General features: G+C 57.2%; 4 protein-coding genes across 4 annotated transcripts; all 4 read left to right on the top strand.

Moving 5' to 3' along the window:
• Nucleotides 1-91: 91 nt before the first annotated feature.
• Nucleotides 92-1435, top strand: LMXM_22_0190 (conserved hypothetical protein; the record flags this gene model as incomplete). Its single annotated transcript, XM_003875426.1, has 1 exon — nucleotides 92-1435. The coding sequence occupies one exon, from the start codon at nucleotides 92-94 to the stop codon at nucleotides 1433-1435; it is 1344 nt and encodes a 447-aa protein (XP_003875475.1).
• Nucleotides 1436-5010: 3575 nt separating this feature from the next.
• Nucleotides 5011-5790, top strand: LMXM_22_0180 (conserved hypothetical protein; the record flags this gene model as incomplete). The annotated part of the gene is made up of 1 exon (XM_003875425.1): nucleotides 5011-5790. The coding sequence occupies one exon, from the start codon at nucleotides 5011-5013 to the stop codon at nucleotides 5788-5790; it is 780 nt and encodes a 259-aa protein (XP_003875474.1).
• A 4126-nt stretch (nucleotides 5791-9916) lies between these two features.
• Nucleotides 9917-13468, top strand: LMXM_22_0170 (conserved hypothetical protein; the record flags this gene model as incomplete). Its single annotated transcript, XM_003875424.1, has 1 exon — nucleotides 9917-13468. One exon carries the CDS (start codon nucleotides 9917-9919, stop codon nucleotides 13466-13468), a length of 3552 nt encoding a protein of 1183 aa, XP_003875473.1.
• Nucleotides 13469-16248: 2780 nt separating this feature from the next.
• On the top strand, nucleotides 16249-17481 carry LMXM_22_0160 (conserved hypothetical protein; the record flags this gene model as incomplete). Its single annotated transcript, XM_003875423.1, has 1 exon — nucleotides 16249-17481. The coding sequence occupies one exon, from the start codon at nucleotides 16249-16251 to the stop codon at nucleotides 17479-17481; it is 1233 nt and encodes a 410-aa protein (XP_003875472.1).
• Nucleotides 17482-18677: the final 1196 nt, after the last annotated feature.

Here is an 18677-nt window from a genome sequence, read left to right as displayed (position 1 = left end):
GCGTCGCGCGTGCTGCCTCCTCCCGCTTGCTCATGCCCGCCCCCTTCCTTCCATCCCCCTCACCCTTGCTAGCCTGCCAGGCCGCTGCAGGATGGCCAAGTACTTTGTACCGGACACCACATTTGGCATGGATGCCGAATGCGCGGTGTGCTGCTGCCTCTGGACGGACCCGGTGGAGATCAGCGAGTGCCAGCATATTTTTTGCCGTGGCTGCGTAGAGGGGCTCGAGACATGCCCCGTGTGCTGTGGACCCGTCACGCGTCTCAACACACCCGGTAAGTTCATCCTGCGACTACTGCAGCGCACGCAGGGGTCATGCAGCGCGTGCCCGTGGAAGGGCACGTACAGCGAGTTTAAAGAGAGCCATCTCAAATGCCTCGAAGCTGATGAGGTGCAGTCCACCGACGAGGACAAGATCCCGACGACGACGGAGTGTTTGGCAATGCAGGAGTACTACCTAGAAGGCAGCGGCACCAAACCTGAAGGAACAGCAGCCTCGCCCGCCGCCGTGGGCTCCTTTCTCGTGCATCCTGTGGCGGTAGTCAGCGCCGACAGTCCTCATGAGCAGCGCTCTGCTGACGTCACGAACAGCAGCGCTTGCACCGCCGACGCTCACCTCACGTGTGAGCAGCGTGCACAGTGGCGGCAGTCGCTGATCTCAACGGCGCGGGACTATGGGATGTCGGATAGAGAGTACCGCGAGCTGATTGAGCGTTTTCCCGACTTTGCCGTCCTCGTTCCCGATAGAGGCATGACGCCAGAGCTGCGCTGGCGCGGCGCGTGCCGACTCCTGCGCTTCTTTAACTACCCCAACCATCCAGACGACGTGAAAAACCTCTTCGAGATGGCAGGCCGCGACGCCATGACGGAGTCGGTGCCGTTTCATGTGCTGTGTCTGTGGCTCATGTTGAACCGACGAAACCCAGCGCAGTGGTACCACATGACAGAGGAGCCGTACGAGCAGTTCCTGAAGGTAGCACAACTGCTGGATGTGGAGGCAGCCGGGCTCTTCCAGCTGGATCAGTGCCGCATCCTCGCGGAGCAGTACTTTGAGCGCGACGTGGGCGACGCTGAGTGGGTTTGTATCGAGCGCCTGCTGCGCGGCAAGGACACCGAAGTTCGACAATCCTTCCTCGGTAGTGCCAATCGTCGACGCGTCGACCTCGACGAAAGCTTCGTCCTCTCCCCCGCCAAGCTGCCCTTACATGACATGCTGTGTGCCTTTACCCGTCACGTAGACGCGCTGAGAAAGGAGCAGCAGCAGTCAGAGGCGCAGCGGATGCAGGCGGACTACGTGCGCCGCATCAAGCGCATCGTCGATTACTACGAGCCGGGCTCGGTGAACCAGCTGGATGTCACGCTGCAGAAGTTCGCCGGCGAAGAAGAAAGCCTCCTCATGACACTCACGGCAATGTACGGCCCAGAACCCTCCTGATGAGCCGCCATTCTGGAGAAAGACGGTGCAGAGCGGGAAGGGGGTGGGCGCGCCGCAGTAAGGCAGAGGATCCCTGGAGCGTGTCACCATCGGCGGAGCAGACTAAGCTTGCGTGCAGTGTGTCTCTGACGGTGGAGGGGAGTGTGTTGGTGGCGTGGGCCAAGCGAGCTCAGTGGAGACGCACGCCACCACATGCAGATACACAGACACGCGTGCACATACACACACGTCTTCAGGTCTATATATGTTTGTGTGTGGTCGTCCTCGCAGACGGATTCTGAAGCGCGTGAGCAAAGGCAGCGCAGCGAGGGGGAGGGCGGGCAGTGGGAGAAACGGATGTGTGCCGTGCGGTGGAGGCGAGCGCGCTGACGGAAAACGAATGAAAGGCCGGGCGGATGTAGACAAAACGACAACCAGCTGCGCCGCCCTAAAAGGGGGTATGGGCTGTATAGTTGGTGGTTTCTTTGATGGTGTGTTTGGCGTATACGGCGGTTGGCGGCGTGCCTCGGACAATGAACGCTGACAACGCCGTATCGCTCGCGCTCTTCCTCTTACCTTATTTTTACCTGCTCCTCAGTCAGCAAGCGGGTGCGCACCACGCCCTGCGGAATGGCTTTTATGTTGTTGTTGCCTTGTTGGTTCTATCGCCTCACCTTTGTACACATTCCTCAGGACATCACAGTGGGGCGAGATCGGGAGGCGATTGACGATTGATTCTTCTTTTCGTTGTCCAGTGGAAGTGGTATCACGCCTCTGCCTGTGGGTTCGACTCCGGCTTTGCATGTTCTCTGAGAAGGGGCCCCTTCTCCCTCTCTTCTTGTGTGCACTGGCCGCGCCTTCAGAGTAGGTCACGCCCATCCGACCCCCTCCCTCTCTTCATGTCCCCAGCCACTGAGAGAGAGAGCTGTAAGGGCAGGCGGCCCCGCACTCTTGCCAGCACTCAGGCACAGGCAATATATATATATATACGCATCTGTGCTCGTGAGTGGAAGACGCGCTCTATTCTTGTCAGTGCGGCCTTCGGTGTGTAGGCGGGACGGCCGCACACACGTCGGAAGTCGGATCGATGGAGGCAACATGTGCTGACTCGCTCACGGCCTCAGTGCGACGTTCTTTTTTCCTCAAGCCCGCCCCCTTCTCTTTCACTTTCTCCCTCATCGTTGCTCACCAACGGCAGTTGTACATGTGTGCGTGTGTGTATGTGCATGCATGCATGCATGTGTGCAGGGGGAGGGGCCTTCGTCGTGTGAAGGAGCAGAGGGTGGAGGAGGGGGTCAGTGAGTAACGGTGCAGCAGACGAATTCTTCATCCCCCTTTTCGCTGCTTGGTCGACGTTGCCTTTTGTCCTCTTCTTGGTGGGCCTTCTCCACTCCAACCACACGAACACATGTCTCATCTACCTCCTTCGCGCTTTTTCTTTTCCATTGTTCAGGCGCTGATAGCGCATGTCTTTCTCTCTCTCTGTGTGCCCGTGAGTGAGTGTGTGCGTGTGTGTGTGTATCTCCTGGTATCGGAGCGGGGACGTGTGCGCCAGGGGGGAGGAGGTGATGATGATCCGCACGAGAACAGAGACACTGAGAGGCACGCATCTTATCGTTCGTTTTCGCGTTTCCCTCTTCGCCACTGATGCTGCTCCCTCTGCGTGCCGCCGCCTTCTTGTGCACGACAAATACGTTCTCTTTGTATATTTTTTTGATGTTGTGTCATGGAGGAGCCGTACCTCACCCGCTTGCCCCAACCCTCTCGCTCGCCTCTCCCCTTCGTGCACACCCACCGACCCCCTTTCGGTTCAATCCGTACCGGGTCTTCCCTTCGGTTTCTCCCTCTGCCTTCACTGCTCTTGCGCCTACGCACACACCCAAAGAAGGGCAGACGCGCGCGCCTCATCTTTACAGAACTGGGCCACGTCGTCGGAAGGTCAAGAGGCTGCAGGAGAATGGGAGGTGGATGTGCTGGTGCATTTCTCCCTGCGCTCGTTTTTTTTGTTCCTCGGATGCTTTCCTTCGGTCACGTTTGCCTGCCTGTCTTCGCCTACTCCATCACGTGTGCGCCCTCTCTCCACCCCCACCCCGACACACAGGTACGAGTGTGCTGCTGCTGCGTTGTCTGCATCGTCACACCTGCTTGCAGACACGCGCTCGCACGCTTTCTCTGATTGTTTCGCTGTTGTCTTCTTCACTTGCCGACGGTGTGTTATTCTTGTGTGTGTGTGTGGTTGGTTGGTTGGTTGGTTGGTTTCTTCCTGGTCTTTCCCCCTCCCCCCTCTCGCCCTACTTCTTTGCCGCCCATGAAGTCGTGCTTGCCCCAATTTCTATGTCCGCCTCTTTTATTCGTCGTTATTGTCTCTCTTTGCTTCGTTTTGATCGCTAGCTTGCTGATCTTGACCCTGGCCAGGCTGTGTTTGGAGCTCACGCCCGCACCCTTCGTCCGCAAATTTCGTGTTTCTGCTGCTTTCCTCTTTCGATCTCTTCCCTGGTGGGCACCCGATGTATCTGAGCATGCAACTTCACTCATGCACCGCAGCGAAGCTTTACATCCAAATATTACGCCTTCACCGGCCCGTTCACACATTAGACACCAACAACAAAAAAGAGAAAGCAAACCTCGCGAACCAGTGAAAGAGGGAGCACCTTCCTGATCGACGCATGCCGGCCTAGCGACGATGACCTCGTCTCGACCCGATCAGCGACACTGGAGTAAATTACAAACGTGAACAACGAAAAAGTCCGCGCGTGCGCCACCACCCACCCTTCGCCCCCGCTGCCCGCTGCAGCGTCCTCTCTGGCGCACCCAGCGCCCTTTGTGTGAACTCCGACCTTGGCACAGGCACGCACGCCGACACTTTTCTTTTCCGCCCCCACTCACCCCACCCCTCTCTTCTCCCTTCTATGTGCGGCTGCCTCGCTTCTTTTCGTTTCCCGCGCACACACACGCACGCACACCCATTGCGCAAATTTCAGATGTGCACCAAGTCACCTCCATTCTGTTTCCCCCCCTCTCCCCTCTCCCGCCCCCTCTCTCTCTCACTTCTCTTCTCTCACGATTTCAGATTAGCCGACAACACGCGCAAGAGCAGATCGACGCCCTCCCACACCCCCACCCCGACACGGTAAACCTCCGTTTAACTCTGCCGTTGCTGTCACTCCCTTTCCCTCTCTTCATACATACACACACACACACACGCTGCGCCTGCATTCCTCGTGTGTTTCTTCTTTGACTCTTTTTTCGTTAGGCGTTTTCGTTTTCTGTCTTTTTTTTTAGTTCTGCGTGTTTTGGCCACGTCCATCTCTTTGCTTCTCGCATACCTCACGCATTCCCATCATTGCTCGCCACCCGCACAGCGTTAGCAACCATTGCCGGCATCGTACGCGTGGCACTGACAGAGGAAATTTGGTACTCTTTTTTTACTACTATTATTGTTAGTCATAAGTCGTCTGCTTTTTGTTTTCTTCTCTTTGGCGGCTTGATCGACTCCTTCGGCGTTCCCCAGGCAATCGTGACGGTACTCTGACCTCTCTCGAAGCTTCTGCAGAAAAGCGGCAACGTACAACACAGAAGCAACACGTCAAGATACAATGCCTCGCACGCGTGATACCCGCCAGCAGGTGCAGGAGGTGGTCGATGAAGTCCATGGTGTCGCCTCGAAGAACGTCGACGTAAACGACAAGGCACAGAATTCTCAGAAGACCATCTCGGACGCCGCGGCGACCGTGCAGAACGCCCCTGGCGCCGCTCAGAATGGCGTTCAGAACGCCATGAACACTGTGCAGTCCTACGTGCATGAGGGGCAGCGGTTTGCTTCCGAGCACAAGGCGCAGCTGCAGGAGGTTGTAAAGAAGGCAGTGAATGTCGCGCACGAGTACGTCGAGGATGCCCGGAAGAAGGCTGACCCGTACGTAGAGAGCGCAAAGGCGAAAGTAGATTCGGCGAGGGCCTCCGTGGAGAACGCGCGCCACTCTGCACAGAGCGCTGTGGACAACGCCAAGGGGCAGGTGACCGCTGTGCGCACCAAGGTGACGGCGAAGACGCAGCCGTACGTGAGCAACTACCTAGAGTTCGACGTCACCAAGACGGCGACCTTCCACGTGATTACTCACATTATCAGCAGCGTGCTGTACATAGCCTGGCGTTTGACGCAGCTGATCCCATCCGCTCAGCACATGATTAACGTCATTCAGCAAAAGGAGGCTCATGCGGCGGTGACGCAGAACTGCGCGACGGTGGTGCAGAAAGTGCCGGTTGTGGGCCCGCGAGCCGTGGAGGTGGCTACGATCCTTGTCAACAACGTGTGCACCAACCTCAGCGAGCAGATTTTGCAGTACACCACTGCTGTGCAGCGTCCGAAGACTGCGTAAGCCCCCGCCCCTGCGCTTGGCAGTCCTCCATTCCCTCTGCCCCTTGCACTTTGGCGTCGATGTATCGTTGTGCACTGATACATACTCAAACACACGTACACATCGGTGGGCTCATTCCCTGCGTGCGCGGTCTCTGCTCCTCTGCCACTAAACAGACACAGGCTTCTTTATCCCGGTAGTGTCTCTGGCTGTGAGCTATTCGTCTTGTTACTCGTGTTGTGTCACCACCCCTCTCCTGCCTTGGTCCGTGTTACGACATGCGTTTCCGTTCCGCCCTATTCGCCTTCTATTTTCGCTTTCTCTATGATGTTTTTTCCAGTGCTGTAACGGAGTGCGTTGTCCTTTGGTTGTTTTACTGTCGTCGGCGAGTGTGTTGATCCCTTTTTTTTCTTTGTGCTTGTCCGTCTTTCTTCCTGCTTCAGCTCCCTCTCTGTGCCTCTGGTAATGCCGCCGCCACGGCCTCCACCCACGCATACGCACACTCACCTCTAGGCAGGCTTTGTGCGTCCCCAGCGCGCTGCAGGCGTCCGCGTGTCTCATACAACGCATCCTTCTCCCTATTCCTTTTATCAATCCCTCTCCTCCTCGCCACGTTCCCTCGGTCTTTCACCTCCTTCCCTTTTGCCGAGCCGTGATAGTGCGCACGCATGCGTGAATGCCTGTCTGTGAACCCAGTGCCGTTATGCGTTCGCTGTAAGAGGCCGCACCGATATAGAAACAGGAGCAGCCGCAACGCGATGGAAGTGATGAGAGCGGTGCGGGGAAGGTACCGTCGCAGGGGTAAGCGGATGCGTGTGTTTGTTTGTTCTACCGCATTGACGCAGGTACACATTTTGAGCTTCATTTTTTTGTTGCTTTCTTTCGATATCTATAGCAGCTGCCGCCCCCCTCTCTCTGCCTTCGCTGTGCACCTGCACCCTCCTTTACCATCTCTCACCGTCCGTCTCTCAAGCTGTATGTGCGTGTGCGTGTGCTTTTCCTTTTGTGTTCGAGCGTAGGCACGCACCCACTCTGCACTGACAGCTTGTGTGGGTTGGGGAGGAGAGAAAACGGAGGAAAGCGAACGAGGTGGGCGTGTTCAGTGGGCAAGGGTGTGGGATGCAGCATCTGCTGGTCACACCCCGCTTGCGCAGCAGCTCATCCACCCTTGTACTATATATACATATTGCTTGGGAAGGCGTTTGCTTCCACAGGTGCGATTGCGCACGTTGGGGAAGCGTTTATCTGTTGCTGTCTCTCTCTCAATATGTTTTCTATTCGTACAACGGCTCCTATATGGGCTGTATTGCTGCGCTGGGGCTTATCGGGTGGAGCGGTTGAGCCGCCGTGTTGGGAGATTCCGGCGTCTTTCTCTTTTTTCTTTTTTTGCTTACTCTGTTCCTTCAGCTCGACGCGTGCGCGCCTTTGCGCACACGCCTGTAGTGATGACGGAGAAGGAGATAACTAGGCATGGTGCGCATCTCTTCCTTTTCTGTTTGAGTCTTTCGCTGTTTTGTTCTCGTTGAAGTAGTAGTGGTGGTGGCCTTCATGACTGTCTCTCTCTCTCTCTGTGTATGTGTGTGTATCAGCCGTTCTTCGCTTCATGACCTCAGCTCTTTTTTTCATGGTCCTCTGCGGTGTTTTTGGGGGCGCATTTTTTTGTTCTCTAAAACATTTTTTTTTTACCTCTCCTCCTCTGGTCAACCCCCCCTTCCCTCCACACACACACACACATCTGTCCTTTGTTGTCCTATACGTATATACCTCTCTCTATATATATCGCACAAGAAAAAGCGCACACGCATCTGCCTGGTTGCTCACTCCCTCACCCTCCCTCTCCCCGGAATACACAAGCACGCACTCGCTCACCTGTGGTAGTCGTGCACATACACACAGAAGTATGTATCCGCGTCGCAGAAAGGTCAGCGGAGGGGAAAATGTGGTGAGCAGCCCTCATGCATTTCTCGTTCACAGGCGCCATGGTCCTCGCTGCACACATCGGCACCCTCCCGTGCCTCCTTTTACATCCGTTCTTCTCGTCTTCCCGCGAAGCCACTGCGACAGAAGTATGAGTTTTCTCATGTTGTGCGTGTGTGCGTGTGTAGAGCCGCGGTGCTGATGTTCTCTCCTTTTCTTTTCGCTGCGTCTACGGCAGCCCTCTTGTCTGTGTCTCCGCCCCTCAAGTACACCTCCACCCTCGTTCTCTGGCTCTCTATGCTTTCTTTTTTTGGGGGCTTCCTTGTCCTTGCACTTCTGGCCAGTGGGACTTCTTCATGAGGGTCAGGGATGCTGAGCAGCGGCTTGCCTCGGCTCGGCTCGGCCGACTTCTCTCCTCCATCATCCTCGTTGAGCAGTTCTTTCTCAGCAGTTCGTCGTTTGCTGTCGTTCTTTTACTATCGCCCGTCGTGTCTTTGTGATTTTGGCGTCCCTGTGGGGACGTGCCGGTGCACGTGTTCTTTTTTTTTTGTTTTCTGCGTCAGAGTGTCGGTGTCTGTTTTCGTTCTTTTCGTTCCGTTATGGTCAGAGAGGGGGAAAGAGAGACTCGGGTAAGGTCGTGAAGCCTGCAATCTTGGATAGAAGAACCTCCCCCCCACCCCCACCCGACTCACTCACACACAGACGTACGCACGCATACAGAACAAGGATAAGAACGCCACTTTTCTTTTGCTGCTACCCTACATTGCTGCCCTGCCCACCCCACACATACATGCACAGCCCTTCCGCTACGGCTGGCGTCTTTCGCCGCTTTTTTGATGTTATCGCTGAGAATGAGGTGTGGGGGCGTTGACAAGCAGGGCCAGGCATTGTTACTTGTTGCCCTGAGCGTTGGCGTCTCAATCCAAGTACGCGTATGTGGGTGTGTACGTTGTTTGCTTCTCTCTTCCTCTGCCCTTTCCTGCCCCGAACTCCCGGCTACAGTTTGCCCTCTTTTCGGTTGTTGTTTCACTGCAGCTTCTCCTGTTCCATCGGTCCTCCTCGCTCCTCTATTTCTGTGGGTGAGTGAGCTTAGGTGTCTGTCGCCTTTCCTTTCGAAATCGGCGGATTGCACAGAACCTCACATAGCCACCCGCGCCTGCCTTTCTCTCTCCTCCCTCTTCTTAATCTTCCCTGTGGTGTGTCTCCCACCGCCTCCCCCCTCTCCGCTTACACAGCGCGTATGCACACACAGTCATGTGTATGTCCACTAACACACTGGGATGCATGCATCAGGTAGAGGGACATTGCACAGCAACGTTCACAGGCGCGCCAAACAGGCATTCGGATGGGGGACTGGGTGAGGCAGATGATGTGCAAGAGTTCTAACGCCAAGGCAAACAACAAAATGGAAGAGATATAATATATATGTACACACACACATATATATATATACATACGCACGAATATATATATAGGCATGTATGTTTGTATCGACAGTGGTTGCCTATCAGCGTTTTTTTTTTCGTGTGTGTTTAACCGTGGTGCTCTCTAATCCAGCTGGGCAAGCGCGAGAAAGGAAAAAGACAGCTCCCCAAAAAAAAGAAAACAAAAAAGAGAAAGCAACGCGAGAGGGAGCACGGGGCAAAAGGCAAAGGATGCCAAACGAGGTGCGGTGCGCTTCTGCACCCTTTGCCCTGTCTACGTGCGCAAGCTCCTTCGCTTCTCTGTCGACAGTCCTTACCGTTTTGTTGGTTTGCGGAGGTAGCCGAGGTGATTCCGCTGAGTTGTAGACGTGTTGGTGCTTGTGTGTATGTGATTCCGTGCCGCCGTTTTCAATGCGCCATGCGTACACCCACTCGGTTCACCATGCGTGTGCCACCCTTCTTTAGCATCATGGGATTCTCCGCTCTCTCTCTCTCTCCATTTTTTGCCCTTTTGCATATCCCTTTGAGGTACATCTCCCAGGCTGCGAGCAGTGCACGCACGTGACACTCGAGTGACATTAGCCACGATCCGGTGTGGTGGTGGTGCTCGTCATAGAGGCACTCAGAAACAAACTCCTGCACACCCATAAAGCACACGCACGCACGCACAGCATAGACCTCTGTTGCGTCCCTTTTTTTCACCGCAACTCCTTCGCCCTCCATTTTCCTTCGCGAGTTCCCTAAAGCACACATACATACGCACAGACAAGCACACGCCGCACGAGCGGTCTCGACGTTCCGTGTCAATGACCGACGGCTCTTACTCTTACACCGGTTCCTACACCGGCGACTACTCGTACTCGTACTCGTACTCGTACAGCTATTCGGACGGCTCCGGCTCCTATACCGACAGCACCGCTAAGAAGTCCCTGAGCCGCGTGCCGAGAGCGGCTCCCGCCGCTCAAAGCACACAGAGCAAGAGGACGCCTTCTCCATCAAAGTCAAAGCCTACGAAGGACGAGGACTCGGGAGAGAGCTATGGCTACAGCTACAGCGCCTCCTCTTCGCCGAACGAGGGGACAGCCGGCGCGGCAGCACCAGCCGCGGCCAACAGCGCAAGCAACCAGAAACGCCTGACGAATGCAAACGGGGACGATGATAGATCGTATAGTTACTCCTACACCGACGATGACGAGGGCTCGTACAGCTACAGCTACTCCGACAGCGAGACAGGGACCGCCTCACCACCCGCGCTGAGGGCACCCAAGGCGGAGGTAGCAGGGGCACGGCGACAGCACACCACACCAGCGACAGGGCATGCCAATCGGTCCGCAGGCGCCACCCCGCCAGCGGTGACGTCGACAGCCGCAGCTGCCACCAATATGGCGTCCACGGGGTCGTACTCGTACTCATACTCGTACTCGGACGATGACGACGGCCCGTACAGCTACACGGACGGCTCGTACGACTACACGGACGGCTCGTACTACTACTCGGACGGCTCGTACTACTACTCGGGCGGCTCGTACGACTACACGGACGGCTCGTCCTATTACTATACGGACGGCTCGTCCTATTACTATTCGGACGGCTCCTCCTACTACTCGGACGGCTCGTACTACTATTCGGACACCTATTCGTATACCGGAGACAGCAGCTACTACTACTCGTACTCTTCCTCTGTTGCATCCGGAGAGCGGAGAGGGAGACCAGCCAAGCTGGGTGCTGAGATGGCGTCGGGCTCGTCGGACTACTACTACAGCTACAGCGGCGACTACGCGGACTTGTCCGACTCCTACTACTACGGCTCGTCCTACACCGGCGAAGACAGCTACTACGACTACTCGTACCCGTCCTACAGCTACTCCTCCTACACGGATAGTGAAGGCATCCATCACCACGCTGTGGACAGAGCGAAGCGGCGCGAGGCAGAGGAGGGCAGTGGCACGACATCCTACACGTACAGCTCAACGAGCAAGACACCGACCTCTACATCATCGTACGCCTACGGCAGCTTTGCCGCGTTCCTACTGTCGGAGAAGAGAACGGCTGCGCAGCGGGAGCTTCTGGTGCTGTGTGCACCCGTCAAGGACGTGCCACACCCGCCGCAGGCGCCGAATCGCTGCTTTGTTGTGTTCAAAACCACCGAGGACGCGGTGTGGGCGTTCCTCCAGCGACTTATGGTGGTGCAGAAACTCTACGAAGCGAGGCGCGCAGCAACTGGCGGTCAGGCTGTCGCGCCCGTCTCCTTTATGAAGGGCGCGAAGTCACCGTCGCTGTGTGCAGCAGGAGCATTCGGCATCGAGGCAGCGGAACAGGAGGACACGGTCACCCCATTCATTCCAACAAAGGACGGCTGCTTCAGTGAGCGCTCCATGCGCATCGCGTTTCGCGTGCTGCGACTGAACCACCTTGAGCGTCGAGAGGCTCTGAAGAACGCGCCGGTACCGCTGCCGATGGAGGTTATGTTAGACATCTTTAACACTTGTGTGGCGGCGCGAACAAAGGAGCGGGTGGTGCAAGCTTTTCTGGCACATGATACTTACCGCAGCGGCGAGATGTCGCTGGCGCAGCTCTGCGCACTGCTGCGCCGACTCGGCCTCGGCACGAGTCCGATCATCGAAGGCCACCGAATCAGCATTGGTGTGTCCACGGAAGGCACCCTGGAGATGGTGGTAAATGTTGAGCAAGTGGTTCAGTCAGGCGCCCCGGCAGTACCGGCCTCCTCCAAGTCACAGAAGCCGATAAGCTGGGAGGTGACTCCCGTCTACGTCCTACGAATCATCCGACAGAGTGCTGCCCGGAAAGAATCGGCGCCAGTACGCTGGAAGCGCAACACACTCTACATGGGACGCCACGTCATTGTGCGCAATGTCTCGACGAAGACCCTGTTCCAGCGACTCAAGACGTATATCGAGGCCGCCACGTACCTTTGCGTGCTCGCCAAGGTGTTCTCTATCAAGGACGCTGAGGGAACGCTGACAGTGCAGTACCCGGCGTTCATCCGGAGTGTGCTGCTAGCAGTACCTCCCGCGCACGGTCACCCCGACACGGCCGCGATGGCGGCGCCGCGCAAGCTGCTGTACATTGAAAACCTCTTCCGTGCTGCGTTCCACCCGCATGGGGTGCTGCACGCCTACGCGGACGGCCGCCCCGTTCCCCGCTACAACCGTGACTGGGCCGTGGAGTCGACGCTCTGCGCGACAAAAGACACGGAGGAGAAGCGCCGTCGAAACGTGGTTCCCGGCATCGGCTCCGACATGCGCCTTATGCCCCTCCCGTCCTCTCGTCCGCCTGACGAGGTGCAGCTGTCAATTGTGCTGCAGAAAGTTCGTGTTCCGGCACAGCCGCCGCGATACGCCCGGTGCTTCTGTCTTGTGAGCGCGATCACCCCCGCCAACGTGTTTCTGCCGGCCGTCGAGGTGCCGGTGCGTCTCATTGTCGCGTCCGCAAAGTGCGGCTACTACACGTGGATCTTTCACGACAAGAAGCACAAGAAGCGCGACACAGTCCTGCAGTTTGCTGGGCCGGCGGTGGATAGAATCTACGTGGAGTGCTGCTACGAGACCCACGACATGTGGCCGCCGGAAAGCAGTGAGGACGCGGCGGCAAAGGCAGAGGATGCAGCGGGCTCAACCGCGCCGTCGTGCACCACCACCGTGTGGTGTGCGGGCTACACGGTGTTTCCCGTGGACGGAGCCAGGACGGCGGTGCTGCCGGTCAAGGCAGGGAGTCTACTGCAGGAGCAACCGTACAATTCGGCTCTCCTGGGTAGTGGCGTCGCCGCTGGGGCCGCAGCATCCGCGCTGATGGTGCCTGGGGGCAATTACGCGAAGCTTCAGAACGACTCCTACTGGTATGCATCCAAGTCCAGTCGGTGCTGCCAGCGCAAGTACGCAGCTGATAAGGCACATCAGATTAAAGTGAAGGTGCTCAAGTCCGAGACGCCCATACCCGGGACGGAGCGGCTTCCGGCGCGGTACATCGCCTTCCAGCGGCATGTGCTCATGATCTCGCAGCTGCGCGCCGCCGTGGAGCTGGTGGGTAGAGAGACGTCGCACGTTGGGCAAGCCTTCCGCCAGCAGGCGGTCCGCTACATCTTCTCCGTCGCTGCTGACCCTGCGCTGCTGGATCAGCTGTGCGGTCTCTGGAAGTACCGAGAGCGGCACTGGAGCAAGGCAGAACGCAAGAATGAAGGACACAAGCAGCGCACCCTTCTCTCCTGCGTCGCTGCTCTCTACGCACTCAAGAACTCGTGCGCTGGTAGCGAGGAGATCTTTGCCAAGTCCCTGGCGAAGGGAAAGTCGTTGCACATGATCATCGACCCAGCGGCACCGATGGTACCCGTCCGCGTCTGACCGAAGTCTCTTTAGAGCGAGGAGGAGGAGGAGGAGGAAGGGCCAGGAGGAGCAGTCGCCGGAGGACGGCGGGTGAGTACTGTGATGCCTTCTGGCCTTCCTCGCTCTGCCGCTGCCACTGCACCTATGCTATTGCTGGTGTTCCGGTCCTCTTTCCGTTAACGGGAGCCGAGTCGCACCTCCAACGCGACGAGACGCGAGACCGGCGGGAACGGAGAAGTGAGACGAACGCTCTCCTTCAGATCCGTGCATCCTGGTCACCACTCGCCGGCCTTCTCCTTCCCTCCACGTCGGACACGTCAGGTAAAGCGACATGCACGTACGCAGCGTGTGTGTGTGTGTGCGGCCATGCAGGCGTGGTACCCTAACATGCATAGCAAGGCCTCCACATATATATATATATACGCGTACACGTACACACACACGAGAACACCATAGATATGCTCTTGCTCCCATGAAACGGCGATAATACGATGTCGGTTGGCGTGTCTGTGTAGTGCTCGCTGCCTCTCTCCTTTCCCCCCCACACACCGCCTTCTTTTGCTGTACTTTTCTCACTTCATGCTGCCTTCGTTTTTTTTTAAGTTTTCGTTTTTCTCAGTTGCGCGTGCGCGGTGCCATCAGTGTGGTCACCCGCTGCGCTAGATGTGTTTTCTTTCTCCGCGACAGCGTGCCTCCTCCTCTTCCTCCGTGTTTTTTGAGCCGTTTCCATACCTCCATCGCAAGTACGCAGCGCTCACGAGCATCGATCCTTTTTTCTCCTCCCCTGTGGCCTCGCTCTCTCTGACTATGGTTGGACAGCTGATATCAAAGGTAGCGGGGGAGTCCACCAGCTGCAGGACATGCACGGCACAACACAACGAAGACATATATATATATATAGTGGGCGATACCACTCCTGGTGTCCGCGCATAGGGTTTACTTGAGTGCGCGAATGACGTGCCTCTCTCTCTTGTGAACCAGTTGAGGCACCTCCTCGCTATGGGCGCGGCACGGCACTACCCCCGCTGGTGGTGCGTGCTCACACCGCGGTAGGCCAGGCCCGATCGCGTTTCCTTTCGGATGGTCGCTGCAGCGGCGTTCTACTGTCCCTCACCCCACCCGCCTCCCTTTTCATTGCCGTCACCTCTCCGTTGCTTCTCTTTCCTTCGATCCCACTCTCGAACACCACACCAATCAGCCCCAAAGTGCACGTGCGCGAAATGTGCCGCGTCTCGGACAGTTGACCGGAGGAGGGGGGGTTCTCCAGACCCGCATGTGACCAGTCACCCGAGCGCACCATGGAATGCCGCCCCGCTTGATGCGACGGAGGGGGACGCACGGCCTACGTGCAGGGTGCAGGGTTTCAGAGAGGGTGCCGACTTGCGGCTGCCTGACCTCCTCCTTGCGCACATCCGGCATGCACCTGGACCACCCACTGCAGCCCGTATGACGCAGGCTCCACCGCTTGTGCCCTCGAGTAGGACCCTGGACGCGTCCCGCTTGGGACGAAGGCATGTGGTACACCTCGAGGTCCGTCTGGTGCCTGCCGCGCAGCATTTATGCGAAGACGAGACGAAAAAGGAGGAGGAGAGCCGATAAGGCGCATGGCGCAAGTCAACGGCAGGACGGTTCGTCCTCGACGACCAGGATGAAGCAATGATGCAGCAGAGGTAGGTCAGCGGTGGTTGTGTATACGCGTATACAGTTGCGGACGTGTTCGTGGAGGAATCGACAGGCTAAAAAAAGATCTTTTTTCACCCTCACGATGGGGTGGGAACACCGCCGCGCGGGGCATATCTGGGTCCAGCGCCCCACTCTGTCATAAAGCCAAGCAAGCCCCCTCTCCCATCCCCTGCCAATCTCGAATCGCCTTGGGTGGCGACAAGGACAAGTACCCCATGGCATAGGGAGAGGTCAGCGATGTATCCCTGCGGATGTCGGCGGTCAGGTCCTGGGTGGCATTGCGTCGAAGTGACCTGCCACAGTGAAGGCATTTCTGTTATTTATGTGATGGAGTAGCGTGTCAGCGTCACCCGAGCGCATCCCACTCCCCGGCCCTCACGCTGCCCACTGGACGGGAGAGCCTGAGACGCCTCAAGGTAAATGCACAATATGACGACCGGCATGATGTGGGAGCGGCTGTGACAATAAGCCAGGAGCCGAGGGGAGCTGCACGCCTGATGTGCGGGCAGAGAAATGTGGACTCGTTGATAAAAAAAAAGAATGTATGCTCTTCATTCCTCTGGGGCCTTCTCTTTTCATCTCTCTTCCCTTTCTCTCGCACGCGCTCTCTCTCCGTGTCTGCTTCCAACGCGCGTGGAGTGCGTGGCTGTTCTGCTGTCGTGTGTGAGTGCGTGTCTCTCACCTGTTCGCTGTGCGCACACGTGTATACGATGTACCGGCGTGCCCGTAACGAAGCACGCATCCACACAAGAAGCTACAACCACATCGCAGACGTATCCAGCGGCACGCCCACTTCTCGTTCTCTTCCCACTTATTTTAGTGTTTTCCTCACCTTTTCGTTTGTGTCGCGCGTTTTCTGTTGTCTATTGTTGTCTAAAACTGCCGGCTGAATCGCCATCTCACACCGCATCAACCCCCCACCCCAGTGCTGCGAAGCAAGACACCGTGTGTGTGTGTGTGTGCGCGCTCGCAGCAAAAAAACAACCGAAGGCACTCGCACCGGCAAACCCCCACTCTCACGCCCCCCTCCCTCCTCCCACTACCTGCTGATTTATGAGTGAACAGGCCGTCGACAGCTGCAATCGCCGACTCGATCCCCCCCCCCAAAAAAAAAAATGAGCTACACACCGCATTTCGGTGGTCACTCGTCACTCCCCACAGTGCGCGTGGGGTCTGCCACCAACTCGTTGCCTGCCGGGTTGTATGGAAACCTTAACACAGCATGCTCCCTTGAATCGGGTACTCTTTTGAGGCCGCGACAGAGCGACCGCGCATCGCAGTCCCCGCTAACCTGCAGCCAGAGGCTCGGCAAGTGCGTCGCAGGAATGAGCTCAATCTCTGCCATTGACACGGCAAGCACGAAGCTCTCCGTCCCCATAACTGCTGTGGAGCCGACGCTCGCTTTCGAGGACGATGGCCTTGTCCCCGGACTCTGCCGCCTATTCATGGAGGGACGCTGCCGCCAAGGAGACCGCTGCTTTCAGGTGCATGCGAACCCCACTGTGGTCGAGCAGCTTCGGCAGGAGGCGTTCAACACGCCGTCCTGCTGCCCGGCACATGGCGCCAAGTGCAACATGGCGGGATTCCCTCTGGGCCTCGCCGTCGTCATTGATTTACCACGCGAGAAAGAATCGGCCGCTATGGTAGAGGCCCACGCCGAGCGTGACAACGGGAGCGCTGCCGGATCTCTGTCGAACGGCGAGGCGAACACGGCTGCCACTGGCGGCGACGCATATAGCGGCCACAAGGTGAATAACAGGGAGCAGGTCCCAATTGCGCTCCACAATGTTTGTCCCACGCGCTTCCTCTGGTCGCGCTACGAGGAAAATGGCGGCATGCTGCTGCACATGCCAAAGTCGAAGATCTGCCGCGAACATCGCAAGGGCCTCTGCCGCTTCGGCAACGAGTGCAGCTTCCTGCATGTGTGCCGTCAGATCCCCATCGTCAGCGGTGACGACGAGCTTCTCAGCCACAGCCGCACGCCGATGCACAATGGTACGGTGCAAAGCAGCATGCAGGACTTCTCCCACCCGCAGTCGCTAGGCACCGCGAGCGGATCTCTGTGCTACCACGCTCATTCCCAGTCGTACTCACAGGCTAACCTACAACACCTCCAGGGCAGCATCGCCATGTCTCATAACGGCTCGTTCATGGACGGCTCTCTCGGTAACAGCCAAGCCAGTTCGCGGCCGCATTACTCACGCGTTCCAACGACTTCGGAGAGCTATGGTGGTCATCAGCCACTGCTGCGACCACTCGGTGGCGTGCAGAATTCGCACAGCAGTGTAGCAGCCCGTGGGTCCTTCTCGCACAACCCCTACGCCGAGGCATCCTCGTTTCAAAGCTGAAGGGGTGACGGGGGAGAGCAGACAATGGCGTGCAGGGTGTGCTTCCATGTTACCTTCTTCTGATGCCCTTCTTTCGGTTCTCGCTTTTCTTCGTCACCGCCACCTCCTTCACCGCCCCCGCCCTCGCTCCGAGTCACTGCTGGCGACTCGCTGGCCACCGCTGCCGTCATAGGCGGGAGGAGGGTGACGCTCCTAGGCCTCCGTCTCCTCACTTCTCCATCTTCTCTGTTGCTTTGTTCCCTCACGACTATGCTGTAAGATGTGCTCGCACCCTTTTTCTGTACTTACGTGTTTGTTTCTCCAAGTAGCTCCAGGCCTTTTCTGCTGCTCCTGTCCTTCGTTTCTTCCGTCTTTTTTTTCTTTTTAATATATCTGTGTTTGTTGTAGTTGATGCGTCCAAGAGGACGAGATGCCGTGGCGAAGGGGCCATCTGCAAAGATGCACAGAGTTTAGTGGGGTGTCTCGGAATCAACGTCGAGGACTCCACAAGAACCTCTGTATCACGCCCCTCATTTTTTTTATGTGTTGTCTTTCTCTCTCTGCGCAAAGACAGCCCAAGTTCTCCACGGCGGCGATAAGAAGAATATGTTAGGCAGGCAGAGTTTTCATGGACCGTAATGTCTGCTCAAGCCGCTTTTTCCCGCCACCCACTTTCCCAGCAGCCGCTCGTCCTGTACCTCTAGAGCATCCCACATGTTGTTGTTGCATCTACCATATGTGCTGTTTCTGTTTCTCCTTTGTTAAATGCGCATGTGCATTTTGTGTGCACGTGTGAACGTGCCCGTTCGTTTTCCCTTCAATTCTCTGCGGTTCTACCGCACACCCGTCCGTCCGTCCACCCGTCCGCTCCGCCGGCCCGCCCCCACGAACTTGCACGTGTGCCTTGGACTACCTTGTCCTCCGTTGCTTCCGTTCCTCTCGTCTTTCACTCGCTGTTGTTCGTCCCCCTCTTTTCCTTTCTCGTTTCGTTTTTTGTGTTTTGCTCTCTGGTGGTCCTCACGTATTCGGGCGCCCATGTTGGAGCCGCTGGCCCGTCGCGTGCGCCTCTCATTTATTGTTACCTTTGTGGCCATTGTGAGCTGGAGCATGACGACAATGTAGATATGCTGGCACAATCAGCACCTTCAGGGGAGCCAGTGCCCATGGCCCGATTCACTGATCTGGTCGCTGGTATCAGATGCCAAGCCGACATCCAC

This window comes from Leishmania mexicana, chromosome 22 (assembly GCF_000234665.1).
Source record: "Leishmania mexicana MHOM/GT/2001/U1103 complete genome, chromosome 22".
In the NCBI taxonomy this organism is placed as follows: Eukaryota; Euglenozoa; class Kinetoplastea; order Trypanosomatida; family Trypanosomatidae; genus Leishmania; species Leishmania mexicana.
The sequence above is the reverse complement of the archived record's forward strand: the minus strand, read 5'-3'. Positions and strand labels throughout refer to the sequence as shown.